Source organism: Columba livia, chromosome 3, assembly GCF_036013475.1.
Source record: "Columba livia isolate bColLiv1 breed racing homer chromosome 3, bColLiv1.pat.W.v2, whole genome shotgun sequence".
Lineage (NCBI taxonomy): Eukaryota > Metazoa > Chordata > Aves > Columbiformes > Columbidae > Columba > Columba livia.
The window spans coordinates 103,609,365-103,635,018 of record NC_088604.1 but is presented as its reverse complement, the minus strand read 5'-3'; the positions used below and the strand labels follow the sequence as shown (position 1 = coordinate 103,635,018).

The 25,654-nt window shown below is 44.2% G+C and overlaps 1 protein-coding gene across 10 annotated transcripts in view; it reads right to left on the bottom strand.

Annotated features, from left to right (window-relative positions):
* Nucleotides 1–689: 689 nt before the first annotated feature.
* Nucleotides 690–25,654, bottom strand: part of CAPN13 (calpain 13) — a 61,632-nt gene continuing 36,667 nt past the window's right edge. For 7 of the 10 annotated variants that reach the window (XM_021284820.2, XM_021284827.2, XM_021284814.2 and 4 more), the window contains 14 exons: nt 25,163–25,237; nt 24,132–24,298; nt 22,550–22,698; nt 18,587–18,747; nt 16,992–17,028; nt 15,229–15,291; nt 14,143–14,200; nt 13,174–13,241; nt 11,454–11,522; nt 10,276–10,354; nt 7,215–7,331; nt 3,638–3,768; nt 2,627–2,679; nt 690–1,468 (listed from right to left, as the gene is read on the bottom strand). In XM_021284820.2, coding sequence (XP_021140495.2) covers nt 2,653–2,679; nt 3,638–3,768; nt 7,215–7,331; nt 10,276–10,354; nt 11,454–11,522; nt 13,174–13,241; nt 14,143–14,200; nt 15,229–15,291; nt 16,992–17,028; nt 18,587–18,747; nt 22,550–22,698; nt 24,132–24,298; nt 25,163–25,237 — 1,201 coding nt within the window. In that variant the 3' untranslated portion in view covers nt 690–1,468; nt 2,627–2,652. The remainder of the gene's footprint in view (nt 1,469–2,626; nt 2,680–3,637; nt 3,769–7,214; nt 7,332–10,275; nt 10,355–11,453; nt 11,523–13,173; nt 13,242–14,142; nt 14,201–15,228; nt 15,292–16,991; nt 17,029–18,586; nt 18,748–22,549; nt 22,699–24,131; nt 24,299–25,162; nt 25,238–25,654) is intronic. The other 3 variants (XM_021284815.2, XM_013371982.3, XM_021284826.2) reach the window with 3 other exon arrangements.

Genomic DNA, 25,654 nt, shown 5'->3' with positions numbered 1-25,654 from the left:
GCAAAGCATGTTTATTTTTCCATGGCCACCTTTTTATTTATCTTCTTTCTTTGCTAACTTCGGTTTTTTTTTGAGACAGAGAGCTTAATGATTTCGGGTGGGATGTGTAAGTCACACTTTGGAGAAGGAGTCAGTTTGTTTAAATATGACTGAAAAATATTGGAATAGTCTAATTTTACTGATTTCCCTTTCCCCACCCCTCTCGTGAAAGGGTGGGTTCAGTGGCCCCTCTTGCACAAGACCTACCAACACGAACAATGCTCTTGGAGCTGCAGAACAAGACACTGCTGCAGATTGATTGACGTTGTGATATCAAAGACACGGGTCCCTTCTTTACCTTGTGATGTAGCTGTTGCTCCAGTGTGTGACATCTCCCTGCCAAATGAGTAAATCTGTTGCTAGCATGTGGACACCTCAATGGAAACTTGTGGAGAAGGTCTGGGTGAGGCATAGTGTGAAATATATTGCCATGGCAACCCTGAATTGCTTTCATCCATCGACATTTGCGTCCTTCTTTTTGGTATTTTCACAAATAGAGTCTTCAGAGGTTTTTTTTTCTCTGATAGTTGAGTAGATCACTAGATTTGCTTTTATCACCATGATAAAAATGTATGAAAGCAGAATTTGTGTGTTGGCTGCAGAAAGGTTACAGTTATTTATCAGATTTAAGTTAAACTTTGGAGAAGGAATTATATCTGAAGAATCCCTATATTTTTAAAGACATCAGGACACAGAAAGAGAATGCAGTTCAGATAAATTTGTCTCCTCCCAGACAATCCTGATATAGAAAATCAGAAAAAAACACTGAACAATCTGTTCTCCATCTCTAATATGCTTCATAATAAATAAATGGAATCCCTACAGCTGATGAACTCAAATATGCACAGACTTTTTTTTTTTTTAAATTAATAAAATTTTTTTAAAAAATCACAAACCTTTTCATGTTATTTATGAATTATGGTTAATTTTTTCAACCTTTTTCTGGCATTTAAAAATGGCACACAAGCAAATTAAGAAATAATTCTAATAGAACTGTGCCTTAATTGTTTTTGTTACCTAAGTGATAGGCACTCCTTCCACACAAAAGGCCTAACTCTGTTCTTACTTGAAGCTCTTTCTTGACTTAATGAAGCTGTTCCTGACTTCTGTGTATTAACTAAGAGAACCAGCCATACTATTTACAGGAAGATGAGAAGAGATTCTAGTCAGCACTTTCAGCTTGTCCTGGCCATTAAGTACTACCAGCTTGCCCATGGATCTCTCTCATTATCCAGCTTTCTCTCTCCAAAGCAAGTCCGTTCTGCCTGAAAAGGACTCTTCATCCCAACATCTGAGTACCATCAAGCATAAGCAAATGTCCACGAGAAACCTGGTTTCACCCCTTCGTCGTGGTTTTTCAAGATCCCCAAGGATGGGTCTTGTATGAGATGACCTTGAGCTGTGTCCTGCTGAGGAGCAGAAAAGCCACCTAAAAAAGAGGTACAGAGACTCACTCAAAAGGACAACTGAAGGTCAGTCTTTAGAAATCACTAATGATAATATTTCGTCCAACAGAATTTTTTTCAACAAATAGCCAGTGTGTTTTCCCACATCTCTCATGGTTAGTTAGGCTCTAGTTAAAAGAGTTTCAGTCCTCCAAGAAGCCTGTGCTATGACTGCCCAGTCTCCAGTTGCAAGTGGCTGCTGAATTGTACAAGTGAGCTGCTTACTAACACCTACAGGCAGAATTTCATTCAAAACCAGTAAGTGAAAATTATGATTAATGATATATTTGCAGAAATTATGATCAGTTTATGAATGATTCATGAAAGTAAAAAAGAAGACTAAATAGACTATGAATAGCATTTGCAAGCAATGATTTAAGCAACTCATGCTCTATAGTGAGGTCCTTCTAGTCTCATATTTGCAAACAATTCCTCATCCACCAAGCAGTCCACCCGCCAAATCCATATCTCTCCAATTTAGAGAGAAGGACGTTGTGGAGGACCTTACAGAAGTCCAGATAGATTACATCTGTAAGCTCTTCCCTTGTCCACTAATGCAGTTGCTACATCATAGGAGGCTGGTCAGGTAAGACTTGCCCTTGATGAAGTCATGCTGGCTATCTCAAATCACCTCCCTGTCCCCCATGTGCCTTAGCATAGCTTCTAGGAGGATCTGTTTCAAGATCTTCCCAGGCACAGAGGTGAAGCTGACTGCTCGGTAGTTCCCAGGGTCCTGATCTCATATCCCCATCCCTACCTGGATTTACATTTGGTATAGCTATGTAAGATATGCAGGAGCAGTTGCATCCCTCAGAAGAAAAAAAAAAGACAAGTTCTGCTAGTTTATCTATTGGAAATATATTACCTCAGGTGAAAACCGCTGGCAAGGGGCTGATGAGAGCCACTGGTGGTCTGAGCAACCAATAAGGCCATCAACAATTCCCCAGAAAAAAATTGCCCCAATTCCAATTCCCTTTGCAGCCCCTCTCATGCTGCAGGTCTCATCTTTTCTCTTTCTCTCAAAACCTGCCACAACCCCAGGGTGAGCTATTTGTAAGGCACTCACTCATGTTCACCTTGGCCACTCTAAGGGTACCCACTCCTTTCTTCTCAACACATACAGTACTAAGGAGATGTCTTACCAGCCACTTTGAGCTCTGACATCCCCTTAGGTGTACATGACAAGAGTCAGCCACTGGAAAAAGGAGAAGAAAAGGTACAGTTACATAATGATGTTACACTAAACCTTCAGACATGTGTCTTGATACCTTGAGGCTCTGACCCAGTGACTGCAGTATTTTGTCCTGCACAGGAGAGTTAAGGGGGTTTGGAAATGCCTTCTTCCCTTATTACAATTCACACCTATAAACACTTTCCATATTTTGTTTTCCATGATAAATTATTGCAGCAGCTGCAGCAGGAGCAATTGCTGGGAAAGGACAGCACCTGCGTGGTTGTGGGTGGATGGGAATGCGGTTGCCTTACAGACCACCCCGTAAAACAGCTTCGGAGTTTCTCCTTGGAAACTCTGCTCAGCTCTAGGTGCAACAACGCTTTAATCAATGATGAACCACTGAACTAACCACAGAATGTAAACAGGAGATGGCAAAATTGTAAAAGTATTTTTTAAAAAACGTCTTTTTAAACACTGTTGTCAAATAACAGTCCCCAGACTGATAAAATGCAGCACTCAGGCATATCACTACGGAGCACAGCAGGATTTTTGCTTCAGACTAGCTGATAAAAAGCTTGATGTATCCCCATTCGGCTAGCTATCCTTCAGGCTGTGCTTTTAAGACAAACAGCAGCAGCAAGCATTTGTCTGCAATTTCTTTCTTAAAACCAAGATGTTTCACAATTCAGAATTAACAGATGGGGCGGTAAGAAATAAGGGCTTTTTTTTTTTTTCCCCACTTCATCAAAGTCACTTTGAGCAATGTTTCCAGCAACGACAAGGCTGGCAGCAGTAAGAGAAGACTCTGCTTTGGATGTGGATGGGCACCCCTGAACTGTGCTCACCGTAGCCAAGCTATGTGACTGAGGCCAGGGAACCCCAGGTAAATACCTCCCAGCTGCCCATTACACACATGCAACCAGGCAAAACCCCCAGCACTGTTGGTGAAAAACCCCTAGCAACATATATCACACATCACCTTTAACTTCACCCTCCTGCTAACACACTTAGTGGTCCCACTTTGGACTGGGAGAGAAGGCAGGAGCATTTTTACCTCCATTGCTGTCATCAAAATTTGTGATCCATCCCCTGCTAAGTTTTGAAATGCACCTAGGGGTAGAACAAAGAAAATCATACTTCATGAGGAGGAAGCAAGAACACAACGCAGACATGAGGCTGTGGCAGCTGAGAAGCAGATGTGACCCCCATGTCGGGATGCTCTGCTTGGCTTGGGTGTCCACATGCGCTGCCCTGCCAAGCCACATCTCATTTCTGGGCTGGGTAACCCACTGCCTTGTGCCCTGGGCCACAGCCTGGGAAAGCATCACAACTGCAGGGCCAGAATTTGACAAAAAATGTAGGGACAGGGAGTGCTCAATGTGACTGCTTTGATCTGCTCTCATAATTTGTTTCAATAGTAGCTCCTGCCTGAAGAATGACAGGAGAATGGTGAACTAATGAAACACGCCTTCCCACAGGGAAACTTTCTGTTGGTCCTTTTCCACCTTTCCTGGCAGTGAGTGATCACAGTGTGCTTTAAAGAAAGTGTTTTTCTTGGAGTCATTAGTATGCCTTGCAAGCTTTTCCCAAGGAATATAAATGCAGATGCTGCTGTTATTCAGCTAGAGTTTGAAATTAACATTGCTGGAAGTTTTCTGACAGAACACTTTGCCATCAGAAAACTTAAATCCATTCAAATATTGAATTTCTATGTATGCATTTATATTGCAGTTTGTCTAGGAGAAATGTTCAAAGCCAAGTGTTTGGATAAAGTCAAAACAAAGTATTTTGAGTTCTTTTTATTTATCTTGAAATTACTTTTCTGCTAGAAATGTGCTGTTATAAACAGTAATAAAAAGTTGAAACAAATTTAAGTCTGACTATCCTTGAAAGATGTATTTCTCCAGAAGACTGTTTTTTCACTCTGGATGGAAAAGACATTTTAAGATCACGAATGTTTCTTAACCTGTCTGGCTTTAAACAAAAGTACAAGGCTGCTGGGAGAGTGTAGGAACAGGGCAGAAGAGCCCCTTAGGAGGCAACCAGAGCTAACTATATGATCCAAAGCAGTGAAAAGCAGAGAGGAAAGCGGTCACGATGAAGCACATCCAGCCTATACTATGCTGAAGAAAGGCACAGAGTAAGGAAACCCCCATGTTGCACCCAGCCCCTTGGCAAGGTTGTATCTGCAGGGTTGGGCTTGCGCCCAGCAGTCTTTCCAGGAAAAAACGGCAGTGCTGAAGGTACCTCCTCTGGGCAGAGGTAAGTGTCCCTTTACTGCTTCATTAACTACAGTTAAAGAGAGTGTGCAAAGAAGCTCCTGCTTTTGGTTTGGGTCTCATCTCTGGCTATCTTGAAAGGATAAGTAATGATTTAATGAGACCTGCTGCACTTATGTCATCATAAAGGTAGACTGCCTTTTATTCCCACTTGGCACTCTTATCATCTTCTCCTGTAACCATCTTATTCACAATGGTTTGAAAAGTCTGAGAAATGTATTCCACATTAAACCCTCTGTAAAGTGATAACTGAAAGAGTTGAAATCATATTAAGATACTTATTACAGACAGCAATGAAACTTTTAGAGATTCCTTTCCACATGGATGTAAAGGAGTTGTCTTCACAGTGCCACTTAAAATGTAAGAGAGTTTTTTTTAACATGGAAAAAAATGCCACAGTAATAATTTAGGCATACGAATTTTCAGCTACAGCAAGTGACATGTATAATCACCAAAAAAATGGATGCTTACAAGTTATCTGTTTTTTAATGAAAGCATTACAATCAGGACACACTGACTTTCTGAGCTGCTTCTGCTGTACTCCCTTGAAATGTGAGTTTAGGCAGCGTCATCTGGATGGATCCGCTGACCACTGTTGGCCCATAAAACATCAGTGTTAAAAACACATGGGCAAAAAATGAACACTCATTTCCATGCACTGTGCAAACACAGCTCATTCCAAAGATTAACTAAATTGCTGCAGCAATGTTCTAGCACATGGTTCACAGTTGCTGGGTTTGTTTAACTACCAGTATTTCCAGTCAAAACACTTATAATAGTAAAAATTATGCTTTTGTAAAACAGAATTCCATTTACTTTCAGGCAAAGGCTTATTTTCAAACACTCCCTCCTTGCAACTGTTAGACAATAGGTGGACTCAACACAGGGCATGGGCTTGTCTTATCTGCTGAGAAGAACCTCAGACCTTCTCCCTACCAAAATATGGAGAGAACTTCACTGAAGTTGGTGGGAACATCTTGCCAGGGGAAAAAAAGAAAAAAGAAAGAAAAAAAAAAAAAAAAAAGGAAAAAGAAAAACAAGGGGCGCATCCCTTGCTGTGGTTCAGGCTTCTCCAGATTTTAACCAAAAGTTAAAGCCTTCCACTTGAGATGACATTTCTCTTTCTTCTTCACTGGCCATGAATGCATGCAGTCTCCTCTCAGTGGTACCAGCAATGCTACACACCACCCAGAGGAACCTCTACTATGGAACAGGATGCTCAAGGTTGTGTGGAAGGGCACCAGCACAAGGGCATATCTTGTTTTTAGAAAATGAGTTAGCGTATAGGGGCTCTAAGAACAAGCCTGCAGGGGCCAGGTTACATTCATGCAGTAAAAAAAATGGATTGGCAGCTGAAAAAACTCTGAATATATGTTACCACTGCTGCTCACCAGGGAAAAACACAGGGCGGCGTGGTGCCACTGCAGCCCACAGGCATTCTTACGAGCTCTGATGGAAAACTGGGGGCTGATCTCCCTTCCAGCCTGGGCATCACTGTATTCCCTGCTGCTGCTTACTCCCCGTGCTAAACAGCTCTCTACCAGCCAGCTGCTCCTGTGGGCGGGAGACAAATCTGGTTCTGGCAAACAGATTACCCAAAGGGATGCCTGGACTTTGTGCAGGTTTGTTATTTCCAGGCTATGCTGTTAGACATGCATTGTTAGACATAGCATGTCCCTCGCCTCCTGCCATCGCCCTCAGCCTGGCTTTGCATTCTCCCTGGGGAGGTACATGCTGCCACACTCTCTGTCTGATCCCAGGCCCCAGCACTAGGACTGGCCAGTTGTGGGCTCCCCAGTTTAAAAAGGACAAGGAATTACTGGAGAGAGTCCAGTGGAGAGCTACAAAGATTATTAAGGGTCTGGAGCATCTTTCTTAAGAAGAGAGACTGAGAGAGCTGGAGAAGAAAAGGCTGAGAGTGGATCTTATAAATGTTTATAAATATCTCAAGGGTGGGTGTCAAGAGGATGGGACCAGACTCCTTTCAGTGGTGCCCAATGACAGAATGAGGGGCAATGGGCACAGACCGAAGCACAGGAGGTTCCATATGAATATGAGGAGAAATTTCTTTCCTTTGAGGGTGCCAGAGCACTGGAACAGGCTGCCCAGAGAGGTTGTGGAGTCTCCTTCTTTGGAGACATTCAAAACGTGCCTGAACACGTTCCTGTGTGATCTGCTCTGGCAAACCTGCTCTAGCAGTTGGGTTGGACTATATAATCTCCAGAGGTACCTCCCAACCCCAACCATTCTGTGATTCTGTGTGATTCTGTGACTCACGGGTCATGGTTTCAAGGCGCAGCATGCAGCACACGAAGTCAGAGAAGCCAATTCTCCTGCCAGCATCACCATACCGCAAGGCCATCAGGTGTAGGAGCTGCTCATTGGTAGCCAGACCTGCAAAGGGAGAAGAATGACAGCACTGGGAACACACTGCAGGATGACGGACCAGCTCTGATGGCCTTGTGCACCCTGAAAAGAAGCTGAAGCCTGTCTTCAGCCTTCCACCCTGTCATGGCATGTCTCTGCATCCCTGGACAGCAGCTTCCCCTTCCCCAGGTTTGTGCATGAGAGTCAGGGCAGGGTGATGGAAAATCAAAGTCCTTCTAGTCACTTGCTTGAATTGTGGCTTAGGTCAGAAAACAGGGAACACTGAGCTAAATAGTCAAGTGTTATCTCACTTTGCCTTTTTAGATTTTATTTTCTGTGAGAAAGGGCGAGTTTATTTGGCTCATAACTGTTAGTCTAAGCACAGAATTTACAATACCACTGTCGCTTTCTGCTAAAGAGGGAGATAGTGCACACTCATACTATTATGCAGCATAGCATGCCTGGGATTCTTAATTTTTACATTTTCTCTTCTATTTGAAAATGGTAAAGGGTGCATTTCTTCTTTTTTTTAATATATTAGCTTATTATTCAGTATTTGTGTCACAGTCTGTTTGGATGGAAATTGGTATTCAATTGGATGAACAAAAATTGCCTTTTAGAATTACTCTTTTATTAGTTAAATAAAACTACCCTAAATGTGCTGGCTACATAAGAGAAATGATTTAAATATATTTTGAACTAAAAGTTGATTTGCTAAACAAAAGAGAACTTTTCTGCAGAGAGCTGGACTGATAGCTTCAATTTAATGCATTCACTGAGACTTCAGAAGAGTCTTATTTGCTCACTTCTAGTTTTTAGTGGCTCAGCTGGAAGAGAAGTAGCTTTCCTGCTTTTTCAACCAGTTCTAAACTTTTCAGGTTTAAATTAACTCATCATGGAGCCAAATTAGTTGAATAAGCAGAAAAGAAGGAAATTATTTCTCTAAACCTGCACAGGGGGAGATACAGCTGATGGAAGTGGGTTAGTACAATGACAAACTGGTTGCATGAGCCTAGCTGGAGGTCTACAGCAGGAAGCGGAATTAAAATGCTAAATATTTAAATAATGGAAATACATTTGGATTTAAGATACATTTGAAATTAAGATAAACAAGACTTTAGATTTATTTTCTGGAAGAAAAAGTAATTAAAAAATCTAATTAATGAAATTTCTTCTTTGATTTTAGTTTTAAACGACTGCCAAGAACCACTGTAGTAGTGAATATTGAATCCTATCTCATTTTTAACCTTTTGAAGGCAGTGGAAATTCAATCAAGCTCTCTCTGGAGAGCAGATTCTTGCAAGCATTGCAGTGCTGCTTATGAGATGCCATAATCGTGTCTTACACTAATAAAACACAGACAATTTGGCATGGTCAGTCTGGGATACACTTTCTCTGAAATCTGCTCACCTGGCAATGTCTCTCAATTAACCTCATCAGCAAGACTGAAGCGTAAGTCCTCTCTGTTTCTAAGACTTTTCAGTTATGTGCCCTTGCTTATTTTTAAGGTTACTCCTCACACTTTTTGTCTGCTGGATTCCTTATCTTAGTTTTAGTCAAGCTTTAAAACACAGACTTCATGTGGGATTTGTTGTTGTTGTTGTTGTTGTTTTTCATTTTGTTTTGTTACAATTATTTCGATGCATTTAGCATTGCCAGTGAGGAGTTTGTAAATTCCCCAGGTCAATGTTCCTGCACTTGAGGGCAGTAGTGCTGTTAATGCAGCCAGCATGCTTTACTCTGGCAGAAAATTTGACCCATCATTATTATGCTTTGAAGCATTAGGAAAACAGTGAAAATTAAGCACAGACTTCAGTGTTTTTCTGGGGAAAGCACTGCACACTTCATGGAACAACTGGCTGGGAGCATGTATTTAGACACATTAGTGCCATTCCCAGAGGCAGGACCATCTTCCCAAACTCTTTCTGGGGCTGTCCACTTCTTCCTGCTTAAAAGCCAGGACAGAGAACATTCTAATGCAAAGCCAGATTCAAACGCAACTCTCTGGCTCAGAAGGTGGCAAAAATGAGCTTATAATTTTCTTTTTACCCCCTGCTCGGAACTGCTTGTAGCCTAACATGTATTGAATTTACCATTTAATAATGCATTTTTATCCTTTCAAATAGCTGCAGATATTTTGGCTGCCAGGACATCTCAAGGTATAGTATTCCTCCCAGTTTTACAGTTTAGCACCTTTCTTACGGAATGGACCTGGCAGCTTCTCCGTTGACATTTGGCACATTAGTAGTACTGTGCTCCTCAGGCAGATGCTAATGCTCTGCCCCTCACTCAGCAATAACAAAATTATACATTCCCTGAGCTGACAGCTTCCACACATAGCAGTTCTGCACCAGGTTTCTCCTGGGGCCACCACTCTAAGCTCTAGGTAGCCAAATGGGAGCTTTCCTACTGCAGGATTGGAACAGGATTGCTGTCTCAGAGCTGTATTTCATGTACAAAGTCTCTGGAGAGACGACCCAGCTCAAATCCTTTACTCGTGTGAAGAGGTCCCATGCTCTCCTTGCAAGTTTCAGCATTGTTGTAGCCAACAGAGGTCAGTGCAAACCAAATAAATGTCTGTCACAGACTTAGTCATTGCCCTGGAAAGAAACTGCAGGAACTGGGGTAACCACAAGCATAGGCTGCTCCTTGCTCCTTTCCTCTGCTGGATGTTTTGTCCATGACCTAGAGGGACGATGGACAGACCAGTTTGTAGGCTCTGGCCAGTGCTATGCAGCTCTGCATCTCTCTGCTGGCTCCCCAGCTGCAGTTCCTCCCCAAAATGAGCTTTCTGTCTCTATGCCCTAAAACAATGCCGATCTCTGAGCACAGCTGTGATCTAACTGGCACTTCTCTGCAATCCAAACCGCTTTCTCCTTGAGGCTCTTTTTTTCTTTCCTCTCTCTTTTTCATCCTTTCCTTCACCGCCACAGGGACAAGAAAGGGAGCAGCTCTGCACCTGTGGACGTACCTGCTGTCTGTATCGCACTCTTCAATTCAGACACATCAAGAAATCCAGAATGATTTCTGTCTTCCTTGCTGAAGATGTCCTAAAAAACAGCGTAAATGCAGGTTTCAAACTGGTATCAGCATTTCCCACATTTACCACCACAGCTAATTATGTAGGATGCTTTCACTACTGAATAAATAGGCTGCAAGGAAGTTCAGTGACAAGAAGGGGTGACCATGACAAGGGAGACCTATCTCCAGAAGGCTCAGACAGTACGTTATGGTGTAAGAAATCACACAGTTCTGGGTGCGTAGAAGCTTTTTTGTTCACTCTCTCTGGTTTAGGTGTGCAGGCAGCAATGGGAACACTCACACCTCCACTGACAAAAATACGTGGTATACTACATGTGAAATAAGCCAGGAGTACCTGAATACTGTGGTGTCATCTTTCCCTGTTTCTTTCACTGTTGAAAGCCCACAAGAAACACTTGAGGTGCTGTCAGCGGGAAGAGTACCATTGCCAGCTGGGGAACTGGCACCCCATGTCCTAGGTGGCCTCAGACCATCTCAGCTTTGTCTCAGCCTCTCAGGCTAAGGCAAAAAGGAGCTCATCCAGGTCTGAGGCTTCAGGAAATCTTCCCATCCTGCAGCAAGACTGATGAGAGAAGAATCTGACACAGAGGAGCTGCCTGAATTTAGGTGGGACCCTTTATACCAAGCTGCTGTCCTCACTGCTTCCAGACATAATGTTTGTTCTGGAGTAGAACTTTTCCTAGATAAACTTTCACCAGATCCTACACATTTCCACTTCAAACAATGAGGAAGTGACATTTTTTCAGATGGTTCTATTCAAGAACTCATTTCAGCTTAGAAAGCTTTAAAAAAATTGCCAGTAGTGGCACACAAACAGAGATGTCCATCAAATTCTGAGCCTGATTGGCCTTCCTACCTTTCCCCACTTTTACCTCAATATACTCTGTGGTAGAGAAGCCTCGGCTGCTTGTTTGGAGCACTTTACACACACCACTGCCTCCTGAGTTCTCAGCCTTTGCATGAGAGGATGCAAATCCAACCCACTAAGCAAGCAACCTCTGCAATGTTTTCCCCCCAGTGCTTTGATATCATAGAGCATCTGCTCCCTGCTGATGAAAAGCCCAAGAGTACAGTATCAGCAGAGAAGAGAGAGCAGCCTTCGTGTACCATGTACTTAGTGAGACTTCGCCAGAGGCTCCCAAACTCCTGCAGTGTGAGTCGTCCATTCGAGTTGAGCTGTGCATTTAGTTAAGAACTGAACAGTTAATGAGAGCTAAACCTGGCTGTCTTTGTTCCCGAGAATGCTGCCTTCACATAAAGACATAAGATGCAGTCTCTTCTCTTTGTTACTTCGTGTTGAGAAAGCCAAGAGTTTTTCTGCTCTCAATTAAGCTTATAGTTACATTCACCTTCTTTGGCCCATTGCACGGCTGCTCATACCTGTGTTCACAAAAAACACAAAAGGTTTCTATTTATATGGTGCCTTTAGCCACAAGGCAACCTGCAGTGATGGCTTCAGTTGACACGTAGCCACTGAGCACAGAGGCCCCTGTGGACAAACATGACCCCGTACTCCAGACCACATGGGCACATTGCCTTACTGCTGAGCATGAGTATTAGCTCTGGCTGGGTCCTCCTGGAGAAACAGGTACTGAAGGAGCCAAGAGCATGAGGAGCCAACCCTGACGCATGCATTTGCTGCAGGCAAGAAAACACTTTCCCACCTGAGCTGCAGGAGCCATGGGGTGTCAGCAGATATCCCCAAGGGATGCTCGAATGACTGAGTCAGTGAACCTCCTCCCCTCCCTACACCATCTAGCAGTCCTGGACAGACATGCAGCACCTCACCTAATGCAGCTGAGGTGTCAAAAACTCCCTGAGAGCAAAACTCATCACCAGTGAAATACAAGCAGACAAGTGCCACTGCCATGAAACCTGAGTGACAAAAAGCTGATCTGGTCTTTGCAGGTCAGGATAGGTCACACTGTACATGGGTTGTATGCAGCCCAAAGAATGAAAAATCCATCTTGAATTAATGCAGAGCAGTGGCTTTGTCAGTTCTTTGCACATGCCATGCATTCACAGCGCTCGCTTAGCCCAGAAGGGGCTTTGGAAAAGGGGAAAAGTCTCTTTCACTGGCTAGATGCAGAAAGCTGGAAAGAGAGAGGGATGTCTGGTCATTTTTATTCATTCCCTAGCAGTTTGTAAAGGTCTGAAAATGTCTTGAAGTTATTTCAAGGCATGGAAGAAAAGAGACAGTGAGAAAGCAAGGGGGAGAAAACACACAGAAAATGTTTTCATCAAGGGTCCCTCTTGTTCTACAACAGCCAGCAATGTATTTCCAGTGTTGTTTTGTTAACAGTAAAAAAACCTGTGTGATCCATCTAAATAGGGAAGGTACACTGGAAGGGATGAATGGCCTGCCAGGTTAGTGCCTGTGGTTCGGCAGCGACAGCGCTTCTCCCCCTAATGCCAGCTTTGCGGGCAATGCTGGTGGTCTGCTCCAGCTGCCACCACAGGCCAATGTGGTTGCATCCATGATGGAAGAGCTGAGCTCTGCCTGAGCTTTGTGCTGCTGCCTCATCTCTGGCTCTGCCTGGGATCCTGCACCCAAGGGTGAGGCTTAGCCAAGCCCTGGGTCCTGCAGAGGGGAAAATGAGAGCAAAGAGTCAGCTGGTAGCAGAAGGCTGACCCTCACCTTTCAGCAGAGACATCAGAGCCAAGGCATGCAAAGCCAAGTCCTGCACAGACTCTGGGACAGTTATTTATTGAGAGCTGTGACTAATATTTACTTGCAGGTTCTCACACTGGGATGCTCAGCTCAGGCATAATTCAAGGCAAGGATGGGCAGCACCAGGGAAGTTTATTGCTCCTGCTGAAAGGATACATCCATCAGAGCTAAAATGCCTCTGCATGAATCGAAGCTGAATCTTCCTCCCAGGCTGGTCATTTCATCTGCAGGGATTGACAAAACAGAAGGAATCAAAGAGAATGAGGGGGATGACAAAGGCACCAGGTCACCATTTGGAGGGAAGGAGGACACCAGTCTGAAGGCTCATGTAGCTAAAAAGCCCCAAATCTGGCTCAGGGTCTCCAACAACAGCAAGAGCTGCGTGTCAGACTGAGGTCCATTGAGGGAGTCTGACATGTCTCAGACAACTCCACTGCTCCCTTCCTTGAGACAGGTGCCCTGTTTTGGCTCACAGGTAGCTACTCTGCACAGTCCAATGCTGTTTCCAAGGCAGGGAGGTTAAGAAGGCTGGAAAATGCTGAAACCCAGCTTCAGGCCTCCTCAGAGGAGTGATGCAAGCCGGGGCTGGATTGGAAGAAACTGGGTGACAGTGAGGAGAGTGGGAGGCACAGCTCCCTGGGGCACTCACTGGTGCTGCCCAGACAGGGACTGAGTTCCTGCTGCAATTGCTGGGGCACGGAGCAGGAAAGGAGTGCTCATGGGGGCTGCAGGGACACCCAGGTGAAGGGCAGCATGGGGTATGGTAAGTCTGCTGAGCAGAGGTTATCCCACAGCAGAACTAAGAGGGGAAGGTGAAATTTAGCTGTCAAACAGATGCACTGCTTTGGTGACAGCCATGCGTTAAAGACTCTATTAGCAGCTGGTCTGGGTTCCATCACCTTCTTCATGTGAACATTACTTTGGTTAACAAAAAAGTATAAAAGCAAACTGTTCCAAAGGAACCATGGTAGAGGTACTTCTCATTCTTCAAGATCCAACAGCACAGTAAGCCACACTGAGGATTTTTAGAGGACTATCAGGACACCACTAAATCCTCTGTCTAATTTACACTAGATTAAGGACAGAGAAGCACCAAAGACATTAGCTGGGTTGTAAAAGCTTTACCTTGCAGGATCACTTCATTAAGGAGCTGTTGCAGCTGCAAGGCATCAATAGTTGAGTCCTAATGCAGAGTAAAATGCAAAGAGAGGTCTGTGAGCATGAAGTTTTCTCTGTGTCACTTTTGCCCCAAACTTCTTTATTCATACACAGCGGCAACAAGAAGTACCTCTGCTTAAGGCAGAGGAGCAACAGCACCCCCATGGGAGCATAGCAAAGCCTTCCACACTGCTGGGCCACTCTTTGTCCTTCCGTACAAGAGTCTGCAGGAGAGTTACAGGTGCTCTCCATCACTGTGGGATACTTCCAGCAGTGATGGGAACGCTTGCCGACTTAACCTGCCCCTAGCTGGGGAGTTGCCAATGGGCAGGCACAGCAGGCTGCTTGTGAGCGGGCTGGGAGCAGGAGTGCTGCTGCCTGCTTCCCCCTGAGCCACCCACCCCATCAGTGAACCTGACTGCCTCCCTTCTGAGACATGCCCAGGGCATTCAGCATGGCACCTGTGTTCATTTTCACCTTCATGCATTGATCTAGCTATTAACTGCAAGAGGTCTATTGTACAAAGACTTTTGGCAGTGATTTTTTTTCCTCTTGACTAAGTCGAGGAGTTCTTTATAACAGTTTATTAAACCATTAACAGCATCTCCTGTGAACACACAGAGTTTGGCTCAGAAAGAGCAGGAATCAATTACTCAAATGCTTACTGATGTCTGGTTTCCAAATGCTGTGAAGGCAAATGGAAAATGATGCTGATGAGAGGGGGAATACCCAAGGCTTTCTAATTGCTTTCAGTAAATAAACAAGAAAAAAAAAGTACACATGCAAGCCCATCACCAGCACAAACACAGTTCTCCAATCCTACTCTGACACATGGGGCTAGCCAATCCATCCCAGCTGAATGTCCCATTTTTCTGGGGGTTTTGGCAGGTCAGTCAATACTCTTTTCAGGGTATCCACTTGAAAATGGAGCTACATTTCCAAAAAACATTTTTCTAAATGGATTTGTATCAACATCATAGGTCAGTTTTATTTTTGCAAGTCCACATGCCTGATTTTTTTTTATTTTTCAGGAAGATGTTTTAGATAGGATACCTGATTAGCGTATCTTAGGAAGACAGCCTTATAGGAGCTGTCCTGGTTCTGTCTTGGTTCATCCTGTATCAAAGACAAAGTATGTGCATAAATAATTCAGTTACAAAACAACTGGAGGCAGAAGTCTGCAGACCCAAACAGCACTTTAGAGAGGACAGGCAATGTACAGTACAGGCTGCAGTTTTAACACCCCAAAAGTAAAATGGACTATGAGCAAGGAACAGCTATTGAAATGAAGGAAGAAACACAGTTTGGATGTCATCACTTAGTACAACCAGGAGGGAGCAGGTCCAAGCCTGAGGAAAGGCAACAGAACACATCCAGGCTGGAGTTCAGTAAGTCAATACATGTATTGAGTATAGAGATATGAAGCCTGATCCTTATTAATGGTCCTCAGTTGAAACCAGTGGCTTAGGATATGTGAAGATTCATGTGAACCAAGAAAACAGAGCAGGAGTAGACTTTGCCTTTTCTCTTGTTTCTTCTCAACCCCAAGGCAGGCTTGGCTGTACCTGAGCAATTGCAATCCAATGGTTAAGGGACTGTTTTCAACCCTACAGTGAGGAGATCCTCTAGGCACTAAGGGGAACTATCCTTAACACTGTAACATTTCCCAAAAAAATCTAAGCCTAAACCCCGATGACTTCAGCCCTATGTGAGATAATTCACACCAGTGAAGCCCGAACACCTGAACAAGAGCAGAAAATATGGGTACCATAAATCATCAAAGTCAAAACACGGGCTAATAACAACAGCCAAGTAAACTGACAGCTTGTCAGTAGAAAGAGATAATAAGCCACCATTTACACTACCCCTCTAATGGGGCTTAATTGCAGGCTGGAAAATGAATCATGAGGAAAGGACTCTGTTTTCTGTTCTTCTGAGGCAGCTTTACGCCTTTGGCTTCAACGACCTGCACGGAGTTTGCTCTGCTATAAATAACAGCCTCGCAGCCACAGGGTTTTGCCAGCAACCAGTGAGACAGCAGCAGGGACCAGACCAGCTCCAGCAATTTGCACAGTTCACAGCAGCAGATGGTATCTGGGCTAGATAGGCTGAAATGTGGGTTGAACTAGAGGCACAACCAGTTCTGAAGTGTGATTTCCCGTATGTCTGTGAAGATATCCTGATGAAAATCAGAATAAATGTGGTTTGGGCCTCACCTCTATGGACTTCTGTGCTTGATAGGGTGCAAGCACTTAAATGAAGCCATTCCCAAGGAGAAAGCACATATGATCCCACCCTCAGGTGCAAGGTCTTTTTAAAAGAGGTTAAACTCAAGCTGGGACCTTTACAAAGTTTCCCCCTCTCTCCTCCTTAGATACATACCTATTTTATAGACATTGTAAGAATTTAGTATATTGGAATGTTATCCCCTCTGCTATATTTGGTTACTCAAAGTGTTAAAGGTGACAAAGTGGAAAGGAAAGATGGACAGTATAGATTTGGACAGAGGGACTGTAGAGTTTTGTTTCCTTCCAAAATCGGGCTCTGAAAGAGACATATGTAAAGAGGAAGGGCTTGGGTGTCACTCCCATCTCTCCAGAAAGGTATCCCAGGCTGGTCACCTGCTCTTCCAGCATGGTTGCAGGCTGCCAGGGTCAAAGCCTGGGACAAGTACTGGGTGGTGAAAGGAGAGAAAAGTGGTGCCTGGTATGCAGAGAAAGACAAAGAGGAGTCAGTAGAGGTGGCTACCAAATGGTCAGGTCACTGGGAACCATTCACCACCACCATTATCTACATCAGTTTTCATGGACTCTTACCACTGGCAGTGCTTGGCTGGGCAGGGAGTTCGAGTTCCTAGAAGAGAGTTACAAGAGTCAAACGGGCCTTTTCAGAGCATTGATTCGCAGCTGTGGCAGAAGACAGGCACTGACAGGAGCACTCACCCAGCCTGCATCTCCACAAGATGCTCTGCACCCACACCTCCCAGCCTGTTTCAGTTCAGCTGAGCCTGTTGCACCAGTCCTGGGTCCCTCTGTGCAACCAGACATGAACATGTCTGAGTCTCTGGCTGGTCTGGGGCCACTGCCTTCCCCAAGCCAGCCCTGCTGGCAACAGCAGCAGGGAAAGGGTGACTAGTCTCACCCTCAGCATGCCAGCACTAACCTCACCACACAGAAGACAGGGCTGCCCTGCCTTGAGCCATATAAAATTTTCACCTGCTTTCTCTTTGCCTAGTTTAATAGTCATGAATAAAACAGCATCTGGGCTATTAAAAGGCAACATCTTTCAAATGTCAGCAGACTGCCTGAAACTGAGCTTGGATCACCATTCCTTCTGAGACTTGCTTAGTAGCAACATTCAGTACTTGTGGTTTGCTTTTGGTAAAGAAATTAGGCAAAACAGATGTCATTTTTATAGTATCTGGTCTACTATATAAGGTGAGTTCTACAGCAATCCACAGGAAGGGCATCCCCACGCTTGGCCTGGCCCAGGAAGGTGTGTGAGAGCCACAGGTTCTCCTGGAGAGACTTGCCTACCAAGGCTGAGCCAATGTGTGCATGACTCATCATGCTGAAGGCAGTCCAGCCCAGAGCACAGACTTCTCATGTTTGTTTTCCATAACTAAGGAGTTGCCTTTGTCAGTTCTGGGCTATTTTTGCCAGAGGCCAAAGCCTAGAAAGCAATCGCATTATTAAGATAGTGGTCTATGAGGTAAGAGCTGCAATCGCCTCCACTATAAAGCTCACTGAAGGAAAGCCATTACACATCTGATGCTTGAAGGTCATTTGGTAAGGCTGAATGCTGGGGCTTGGTCTTTGCAAACAGCACACCCAGATATTCATATGAAAATGTGGTAATAGCTGCCTTTGAATTAAATAAGATAATATTTTTCCACCAAACTTATCTTCAAGGTCCATCTCACACCCACAGGGATCCCTACCAGCCTGTCTGTGAGATGGATGTGTGCAAGGATCAAGGCCTTTCACTGCTCTCTGCTTCTCTTGGTCCTGCTCTGGGCAGAACGGGACCTGATCCATCTGGCATAACACAAGAAACTACACAACAGCTGCTGAAAAAACAATTTCTTAGTCTTCCTTTCACTAAAGGGAGATTTTCCCACAATTAGGTGAGGCATATCTCACAATTATTGCTTGCCTGTGTGGCTCTGTACCAAAGCTGAGACCCTTGGCGGCTGCAGATGAGCTATTGCCTGTTCTGCAGAGGCCACCACTATGCACCTGACTATACATCTGACCTCCCTCAATGTGGTGCTTAACACTTGGCTGTGTCTTCCCAACACGCTTCTAGAGTACATTAAAATCAAATTGCCCCATTAGTTATCTTGACATTAAATTGTTAAATCCTGGCACACCGTAAGTCGAGGGCCTACAAGGAGTACTTATCATCTTACTCATTGTAGTCTTGATTCTTCACAAAAATACGTAAGAGAAATTCAAATTCTTGGTCCTCTGTTGTAGCAGGAACGACAGCATAGGTTCCTGGGCTCAAGATAAAGTAGTTTGTCACATCTCGAGTCAGGGAAAAATTCTGTTCCAGAACTTTGGAGTTCTCCTGAAAGAAAAATACAGCTGGCTATCATCTCCCATCCATGTCAGGAACGAAAGTAAATCAGAAAGAACACATACAGCAGCCTTGCATTTCCACAGCTCTCTAAATGCACACCGCATCTAACATGCCTTAACCTCCCCAGTGGCATGAAAAGCCCATCCAGGTGACAGACTTTGTTCAGGGACACAGCAAAAATGCACAAGAGTGGAAGAACTGGAAGAAACAGAAGGCAAAATTTATGTAAGTGAATTTGAAGAGAACTTCAATAAACATTAAGCAGACTAGAGTTCATGAAGGAATCAAGGATGAATACTCTTACTAAAACTTCCTTGAGATCTAGCATTAAGCATCTCACCCAGATAACAGCACTTCAAAAAATCATAACCCAAACCTTCCAGTAAGTGTCACAAGAAAACAGAATATTCTGATCTTTCTTGTTATTCCAGTATTTTTGCTGAGATGAAACAAATATAATGCAACAGCTATTACTATGATGACATGTAAAGATAGCGTAATAAAAAACCCTTACTAAACATATTCCCCAAAATACATCAGCATGTATAAATTCCATTTAGAATGGTTATACAGCGTGGCAGAGTTATTTATGAGCCATGCCTTTGGGAGAAAATAACATAAAACTGCTATTTGGGGAGAAAAAAAAGAAGATGACTACTGTTACAGACAGCTGGGAGGTATGTAGACTGCCAAGTATTATAGGTTGGATCTTGAACAGATAGAAATGGGCAGTGCTGCAAAGAAATAAATGGTGTTATCTTTTTTTTTTTTTTACTTCTGGGTCTCATTTCACATTCCTTCTGGTAAAAAGTAGAAGCAGATTAATATCTCAATGGAGTCAAAACCGGTATGAGATAAGAATCAGCTCTATCACACAACATTAAGCTTCCCTCACAGCCATGTATTAGTGTTCCACGTCTATATTTAATCAAAGGTTTCCTAGAGCTATCAGATATGTCCATTCTGGTTTGCATCCTTTTCTGCACTGTATTTCTCTCTCATCCTACCAAGGGATAATACCCTTTTTACTTCACAGCAACAATTTGATGCATCTAAAAAGGTACTGAGCAATGAATGATGCTGCTAATGAGTAATGGCAGTGAAAGCAGCTGAGGGAGGAAGGGTGCAGCCATATGAATCTCAGCACTTGCTAAATCTTGCACCAAGAAAGAAAGAAAACCCCTTGTAAAGAAAACCCCTTGTAAACTTCTATGCACAGATGCCACTTCTGACTGCCGTCAGGCACTGAGGATGAATGCTGGGAAGCCAAGGGAACAGAGCTTGTTCACCTATGTGGCAGTTGCACACACCCCAATGAGATCCCGAGCTTTCGGCAGGACAATTGATGGGTCTTTAGCACCTTTTGTGCCCCACTGTGCCTGTCCTCGTGTAGGCACCTTGGTCAACAGACACTGAGAGTCATGTCCCTCCACCCTGTATCACAATGACTCCTCCCATTCATTTTCCTCTGGCTGCGGGAGCAGGTGGGGCAGCACCCTCAATCAATAGACAGGGTCCTCAGCAAAAGGGGTGCCCAGGCCCAGAGTAGCTTCTGGACCATGCTCATAATGACCGCAGCCAGACCTGACCTGGCTATAAAATGGGGCCCCTGCCGAAGACCCCCTTTGAGTGGTCTTCTTGGAGCAGCGGGTCTGTGGACAGTTTTCCCCTTAGATTGGGACACCATCTAAGGAGACTTCCCGGAATTGAGTGCCATCACTTTATCCTTGGTGAGTGATTTTCTTCTGGATATGTCCTTGAGTGAGACCTTGCCGCCCCAGGCAAGTGATTATTTCTTTTCGGTACCCTTCAATGAAAAAGGCCTCTTCTTCTTGTGAGTGCCTGCACATTGTGGATCATCATTCCTCTGTGGTCATACAGTAAAAATAACCCCACTGGTATATCGAACCTGCAGTTTGTTAAACATTGCCGGAGTGCTGGGTAATTTTGGATAAACCCTGTTTTTAATTGATTCTCTGCTAAGCGGTTCCAGTTAGAATAAAGTCTGTTTGCAGCTTATCGCCAGCCTAAATTGATTTCTGAGGTACCTCCATGAGAACCTATCCTGGTTTTAGCTCCTGGACTTGGCTTTTGCTTCTACCAGGGCAGGACACTAGGCTGGCTGTGAGCAGCTGAAAGACCAGCTCTCATGTTAAAATTCTTAGGCTGTGTCCAGGGGAGAATATTTCCTGTATAGTCTACCATATGGATTTGTACCAATAACATTACATTTCTAAAAGCTACCGCGTGACAGAGCAGCATGACGTTCCCCTTTCCCTCATTGACCAGGTGCTCCACAGTAGTTCGATGTCCCTTGTAATGGCTTGTTCTGGCCTTGCCCTTCAGCTTTTGCATAGGAGTTCATCTAGGATCAGAAGCCAAAACTGAGCCTGAGGTGAGACAGCCCACAGAGGCTGTGTCTCATCAAATTTCATCCATCCTTGAGAATACACCCAGAGAGAAAAAACAAATTAAGACACCTGAGCATCAATGAGAGGGGAAGAAAGAAGTTTTAAATATAAAGCAAGAGTAGAGCAAATATGTCCTCTATCTACTTCCTGATTAAACAACCCCTTTTCAAGGGATCCAAGACTTATGCCATCACATCCCAGTGAAAGTTCAGTCAAAATAGGTAGCTAATCAAGGTGGGCAGGCATCATGCAAGAGCATGCAGGGATCCCCACGTTTGGTGACTGTTAGGGGGCAGCTCATGAGCATGCTGGAAGCAGTGAGTTCCCCATTTACCAGGAGCAGCAGCTTTTTCTGAGTGGCACAGTTGGGCCATGGAGCCCTGCAGGGCTGATATCTGCACCAGGCAGAAGATCTCCTTTTGTAGGGATAGTGAATTCCACTGGCTTGAGGGATACTCTTTTTATTATACTTTTATTTTTTCAGACACTGGTTTTCATGAGCTACAAAGCTATGCTCTTAATGAGAAGATATTAGACTTAAGGAATCAATTATTCAAAGTCTGGGACTAGAGCAAACCTCTCCAGCGATTAGGAGAATGTGAAGTTAGGGTCCTAATAATCTCTGCTTCCTTTTGTTCTTCAGATTAAGAACAACCCCCTCCTACTCCCCTCAACCCACAACAAAAACGCTTTGGAAAAGGCTAGCACCTATTTACACTAGCAATTGCACTTTCAGTAAGCCCAGTGATGTTATGACAAGAACTGCCCTTGAAATGGCATCTCCCTAGATGGCCACCAAGAAAACAAAACAAACAATCAAACCAAAACAATTGTGGTAGAGGTCCCAGGTCTGAGTGAATTGCCTCTGCGCTGGTCTTGAGCAAAGTCTTCCATATATTTTACAAATTGGTTTTACAAGACATTTCTGTGATAGAAAAGAGGAGGTGAGGAGGACAGGCGTGTTTTGGGGGGCATTCTATTGCCTGCTAGACCTGGAGTACTGCTCAAGTGCTGTGGTTAGTGCTGTCTGTTGTGCTTGGCACTGGGTCAGTAAGGCATGAAGTTAGGGCACAGAGGATATTGCCCTGGCACCTCTTGCAACCTATGAATCTCCTGGGTTTCTCCAGGACTATTTTGAGGTCCTACAGAACTGAAAGTTCAACCTTTCCTCTCTTAAGATGTGAATAAAGGAAACTAAGCTTGCCTAACTCTACTTTTCTTGTGATATTCTAAGATAGCAGGCATTAAGAAGTTCACTCCAAGTACTGACTGCTCTCATCTTACAGCCCAAAAGGCAATTCAGTCTTTCATTTCAGTGTACAGGTATAATAAGCCACACAGAAAATAACACTGCCTACATGATACCTGATTATGCTTACCGTGGTGATAAAAAAGCCAATCTTCAGGGTTTTTGCATCCTGTATATCCTCAGAGTGTTTTTGCATGAGTGAAATGACTACATTATAGGTTTTTGGGTCATAATCTGGCACTTTGAAGAAATACTGAGGGTTTGTTGAAATTGAACCTGCTGAGAAAGTGGTAATAGATTAATAGTAGCCACATGGATGTCCCAGATGTCTTTGTGTAAAATCTTGCTTTTATGGACCCAGAAGAAACATGCAGTTACTGCTCCAAGATGTTCTCAGTACAACAGAGCACTGTAGTCTCTACAATACCAGTAGGGGTTGTGGTATCTGGAGTTAAACTAATTGCTCATTTATCATTCTAGATATCTCTGGCAAAGTCATAAAAGGCATGCAGATTTCTGAATCCCCTGACTCCGCTTCACCTGCATGGCACACTTTCCCCAAGGCAGAAAAACAATGATTCTCAGTCAGCCACCTGATCCAGGGGCTGAGATGGAAAAGATCATGTGTTGAAGACCATAAATATAGAAAAGAAAAAGACAAAATGGTCCGAAGTTATCCTTCCCTTCCTTCTTGTTAGTGTTTGTGATGGACAAGACAGAGTGTTGAGCGCCAGAGGGAAATGGCTTCTTCTAGGCCAACGCTAAACAGGAAGTATCTCTGATAAGAAAGCAGTAAAATGTCCAAACTGGCTAAAAGGGACTGAAATGACAGCATCTACTCAGATCAGTCTAGACTTGAAGCCTTCAAAGCTGCAATTTAGCCCAAGATTGCACCTGGTCAGAAATTCTATCAAAGGGCTGGTGGCAAAACACAGTTCCAAAGAAAATGGTTATGCCCACACCTCTCTGTTCAAACCCTGCACCTCCTCACTCAGTCTCAGTGGCTGTGATGTGCAGTGGCACAGGCATTGCTTTATTATCACCCCTTGAGATGTGGCGATCAAAGTTCTGAGGAGAAGGCTGAAAACTGTAAGCTGAAACCTGTTTGCTGCTAAGTCAGTGTTGCAGAAAAAAGAATCTCCTTCATTGACCACATACTACCACCCGAGATTAAAAACACAGAGCCCAAATAGTGACGCAGTTGTAGAAGAAATAAGATAAAAAAATTTTTAAAATACCAGTAATAATCTGAGCTCACAATGCCAGTAGAGTCCTTGCACAGGCAGTAAAAACAATGGTCTTATCTGCTCAAAGGCCTTTCTACCTTCAAAAATAGAACTTTGTAGCACAATTCTTTCATATCCATTTAATTTCAGAGTATTTTTTGCTCTGTAAAACCAGCCACATATTTGCCAGACCAGACTTTCTGACAAGATCCCAGTAACGCCTACTGCACTTGGCTGAAAGAAGACAGTCAAGCACATTTTGACTTAAAGAGTCTAAGGTTTCTGAATCACCAGTCCCCTGTTTGAACTCAGCAGCCAGTGCTGCTGCTTTGTTTCTGCCTCTTTAGCCAATAGGTGCTGTAATAGGGAAGGGCAGGCATTAACAACCGACAATCAATATTCTGCAATTCAGTGCTGAGAGTGTGTCACTGTAAGCACTAGTGAAGAGGAGGAGAGGACCGGGTAACTGCAGTGAGCATTTGTTACCTGGGAAATACTTGTTCCTGCCTGTGGCAAGCCCTGGACTCCACAGGTTGCTGTGCCCGTCTACAGACCACACTGTGCTGTGCTGATCTCCAAAGTCCAGAAACGTTGGGGTGCGGTTACATATATACAGGTGGGAAAATTGCTCCTGGAAGTTTTTACAGGACATCCTGCAGAAAAGCAGAAAATATCATCTTTCAGTCTGAGACACTGGTCAGGTACCCATGTCCACCCCTCATGGCTTTAAAAGGTGCTTCCAGAGAGCACTGCAGGCTGGAGTTGAGCTGTCTGACACCTTGCAGAGGGTGACAGCTCTCAATGCATTTGGACTGCCCTAACTGCACCTAAAGCCCCAGGGAAATTACAGGGCATGTTCAGTAGTACCTAAGTGGGCCCCTACTATCTCCAGCACACCTCTGGCACTGCACTTTGCTTTGTCCCTCTGCCGTGTCCTGCCCCACACTCATGCTTTGGTCCAGCCTGCGGTGTCTATCTCAGACCAGCCTGCTGTTCCTCTGCTTTCCTCAGAGCCTCACAGGGCAAGAGTGCACTTTCTGAATAATAATAGCTTTTATAAAGAGTGGCTCACACGTGGCTAAACTGAATCTAAGAGTAATCAGAGGCAGTGAAAAAACACAAACACCTGAAGAGCAGTCAAGTGCACAAGCTCTATGACCTGCTTGGCCACCTGTTTTCTGCTCCGAGCACCAAACTGTCCAAGGTTCAAGCTAGACACTTTATGAGGAAGGGCAGTTTGACAAAACAAGGAGGTCTCAGGAAGGTGGATTTTTACTTCTCTCACTTTTCATATATTTCACCAGCTCATTACTTAATCTTGGCCAGCTCCATTTCCCCAGGCCTTGTTTCCTCTGAAACCATGAGGTCAGAACAATCTCTAATTTGCCGTTTGCTCACCGCTAACGCAGTGTGCCTTGAGCCATCACTAAGAGAAGAGAACTGCCTAAATGACTCTTTTTTTTCATAATGAACATGAACAGAAAACACGGTAGACAAAATGATCAATAGGGAAATACCAGAATTCTCCATCGTCCTTATTTCTGAGGAGGGCTTCTCTGTATTTAGGCTCAACATAGTCCCACTGAGGAGAGCTGCAAACAGGAACAAAGCAACAAGCAGATGTGAGACACAGTTTTCCATCTCTCTGGCCAGCCCTTTCCTCTACCAGCCTGTCAAGTCTTGAGGGATCAGGAGGGGTGAGTAAACTTCATGTTGGGAACAAGGCTGAGCTCGATGCCTTCATAGCCAAGGCCAGCAAACAGAGCTCTGAGCCTTTGCTGTGCCTGTTTGAGTTGCCTGCCCAGGAAGGTGAATCCTGCCTCTGCCTTCCAAGCCCTGGTCACCTGTCCCCATGCTGGAGAGGTTAGTGAGGCACCAAGGCACAGCACTCTGAAGTGCTGATATTACATTGACATGTAGAGGGCACATTAGCCAGTCAAACATGTTGTTACTAAGCAGCATGTTTATAATTAAGTGATAATTGTACTTTCTGCAGAGTGTAAGATAAA